General features: G+C 44.8%; 1 protein-coding gene across 1 annotated transcript; it reads right to left on the bottom strand.

The window, feature by feature from the left end:
- Positions 1-1,290: 1,290 nt before the first annotated feature.
- LOC119321187 (ribonuclease 1-like) lies at positions 1,291-2,874 on the bottom strand. Its single transcript, XM_037594985.1, has 4 exons — positions 2,695-2,874; positions 2,189-2,350; positions 1,925-2,114; positions 1,291-1,826 (listed from the first exon to the last, which is right to left on the bottom strand). Exons 1-4 carry the CDS (start codon positions 2,806-2,808, stop codon positions 1,522-1,524), a joined length of 771 nt encoding a protein of 256 aa, XP_037450882.1. The 5' UTR covers positions 2,809-2,874; the 3' UTR covers positions 1,291-1,521.
- Between the last annotated feature and the right edge of the window lie 144 nt (positions 2,875-3,018).

Genomic DNA, 3,018 nt, shown 5'->3' with positions numbered 1-3,018 from the left:
GGTAACTCACATATCGCGGACCTGATAACTTATGTACCTCGGTCCTGATAACTTTGGCATCGGGAGAGGGGTTGATGAAATATCCCCTCGGTAACTTTTTGTGTGAATAGCATGGTATCTCACATATAGCAGACCATGATAATTTATATACCTCGGTCCTGATAACTTTGGCATGAGGGGGGGGGAGGGGGTTGATGAAATATCCCCTCGGTACCTTTTGTGTGAATAGCATGGTACTATACGCATCGTGTATGTGATAAGAAGGTTAACCCAAGTTAATAAGAAATTTAGAAGATTTATGCCCCGGTAATATCTGTGTAAACAACATGGTAACATATGTAGCTCATGCGTGATACCTTACTTAGCCCAGAAGTGGTAACTTTTAATCCGAAATAAAAGTTGTGTGAACAAATCAACATAGTGTCTAGCTTTGATGCTTTGTTCGCGAATCTTTTCGATCGGACCAACGGTTTGAGCTACAAAGCATTTTGAAGTTTCAAAATAAAGAGGAATCAAAGCTGACATCAACGTTTTGGTCTTCTAATTCATTTGCATGTGGGGAGAACTGGAGGACCACGTTTATGCCCTGATAATTTCTATATAAATAAGATGGTAACTTACGTATCTTAGACGTGATAACTTACTAGCCGGAGCCTGATAACTTTTGACCCCGAAAAAAAAGTCATCGAAACATACCAACATGGGATCTAGATTTGAAGATCTCGTCGGACGAATCTTTTATGTGAAAACAGTTTTTCAATCGAAGCTATTTTTTATGCTACAAAACATTTTAAAATTTGAATTTTAGAGAAATTTTTAATGACATCAGCAGTTTTATTGTTATATGCATGTATGTTTAATAATGCAGCTGCAAGCTCACGCGCGCATGCAAGGTCATTATCGCTGCTCTGCATGTATGCGTCTTTGCGCAATCGTCCGCGCCTATAGCTAAAATCCCGCCGTCCGGTCGTTAGCATAGTCCTTTAGATATAATATGTGGACATATTTAGAATGATAAAATAGTATATGTATTACCATATGATAGTACTTCCTCCGTTCCAAAATTCTTGTATTAGAATGTATCTAATACTAAAACATGACTTGATACTAGATTCGCCTAGATAAACATGTCTTGATACGTCCGTATTTAGACAAATTTAATACAAGAATTTTGAAACGGAGTGAGTATATGAGACATGTGGGATAACTATCCTATACATCCTATCACCCGGGGTAGTTACCCCACATATTTCATATACTGATCTGGAAAGAAGAAAAAAGACACAAATGTACTATTGTTTTATTATTATTATTATTCATGAAAGCGTTACAGATCGACTTGGTAATCAAAATATTGCGGTACCTCGGATTACATTATTATCACACCACGCGCGAGATGAAATGTCCGGAAAGGCGAAAACATTATTCCATGCATATACTACTATTAATTATTCGCTTGAACGCAACTCACAAGACGAGGCAGGTCAAGGGCCCGACTGGCTACCGATCTGCAGCTGCAGCTCAGTATCCCATGACAGCTCCGGCCATCTCGAATGCTTCGGCGTAGGACACCGAGGACGCGGCCTGCTTTAGCATCCACTTCTTGAAGGGGTGGAAGAGGATCTCGTCGGAGCACGTGAACTTCTGCGGTTTCGGGCACTCGATGAGCGTTTTGGCGTCCCCGGCCACGCAGATGAAGATTTGGTACAGCTGGAACTTATCGAACGGCCCTTTGCTGCACTGGATCACCGGCGTCACGCCGGTGCCCGCCTGGATGACCTTCTTGATCTTCTCCAAGCTGTACAGGCCAAAGTCCGGCTTGATCCCTGCAATGACAGCACCCAGTACGTACTCAATGGTGTTGATTTCCTTTCCAAGAAAACGGGGTCATGACTCATGAGCCATGGATGCATGCATGCGTCACCTTTGGAGACGAGGCGAGAGAGGGGGTTGATCTTGCTACGGAGGGCGATCGCGGCTTGGAAGTAGGCCTTGTCGTCGAGGCCGGAGCAGACGCCGGACGTCTTCCAGGCGCTCTTCCAGCTGCTCTGGCCGTTGTTGCTGGGGCACTTGATGTTGCTCCAGAACTGCCTCAGACCGCTGATTTCCAGGATCTGCAGTAAACGCAAAACATTGCATGCATCACAGTGGTAAGAATCCGCAAAGCGCTGGATTGGAAATTAGTTACCTCGCCGGAGTTGAAAGGAGTGCCGCTGCAGCTGGTCTCGGGGGCGTCGGTCGTCGCGTTGAAGACGGTAAAGCCCGATACGTAGAAGTCGGCCGCCGGCACGACAGGGCTCTTGGGCATGCAGCATCCGCCGGTGGTCTGCGCGCAGTATGCTCCCGGCCACTGTGTCCATGGATTATTACATCGCGGGTGAGTCATGTTTTAGAACCATTATTATTCTGGATGATGAGAGCTTTTCAATGGTGAAATACTAGATTAACAATATAGTATAACCAATGGCCTCGACAAACAGGTGGTCCAGAAAACCACGTGCATGATAATCTCGCATGTCCACATCCGTCAAGATGGTTCGTGTCACACATACTACACGTCCTAGGTGAGGCATATGCACGTACAGTGAACAACTGAATGGTAACTATCATGTGTAGAAATTTTGAATGATGCATTAAAAACAAATAAAATACGGACAATTCGCCACTATGTTATCATGATTTGCACGTCCATACCATCAAACCAATCTGGTAGTAGATACCAGAATCAGAAACGGCAATGGCAGGGGAAGCTATCAGCATGCCAAGAAGGCACAGCAGTGCTGTCCTGAAAGCCATACCGAAAGCCATGCTTGATTTCTGTCTAACAAACTTTGCTCGCTAGTGCGCTTATTTGGACACCGAGAAATGCCTTGGTGAGGAGTGACTACGGGGTGCAAGGGTATTTATAGGACACTGGGCTTGCCTACCGTCCCCCCACATTTCATATTTTTTTGTGGTGCATATTTTGTGCCCCATTCTCGTCCACACATCTAAAGGATAAGATCTCTTAGTACTCCC

Source organism: Triticum dicoccoides, chromosome 1B (assembly GCF_002162155.2).
Source record: "Triticum dicoccoides isolate Atlit2015 ecotype Zavitan chromosome 1B, WEW_v2.0, whole genome shotgun sequence".
Lineage (NCBI taxonomy): Eukaryota > Viridiplantae > Streptophyta > Magnoliopsida > Poales > Poaceae > Triticum > Triticum dicoccoides.
The sequence above is the reverse complement of the archived record's forward strand: the minus strand, read 5'-3'. Positions and strand labels throughout refer to the sequence as shown.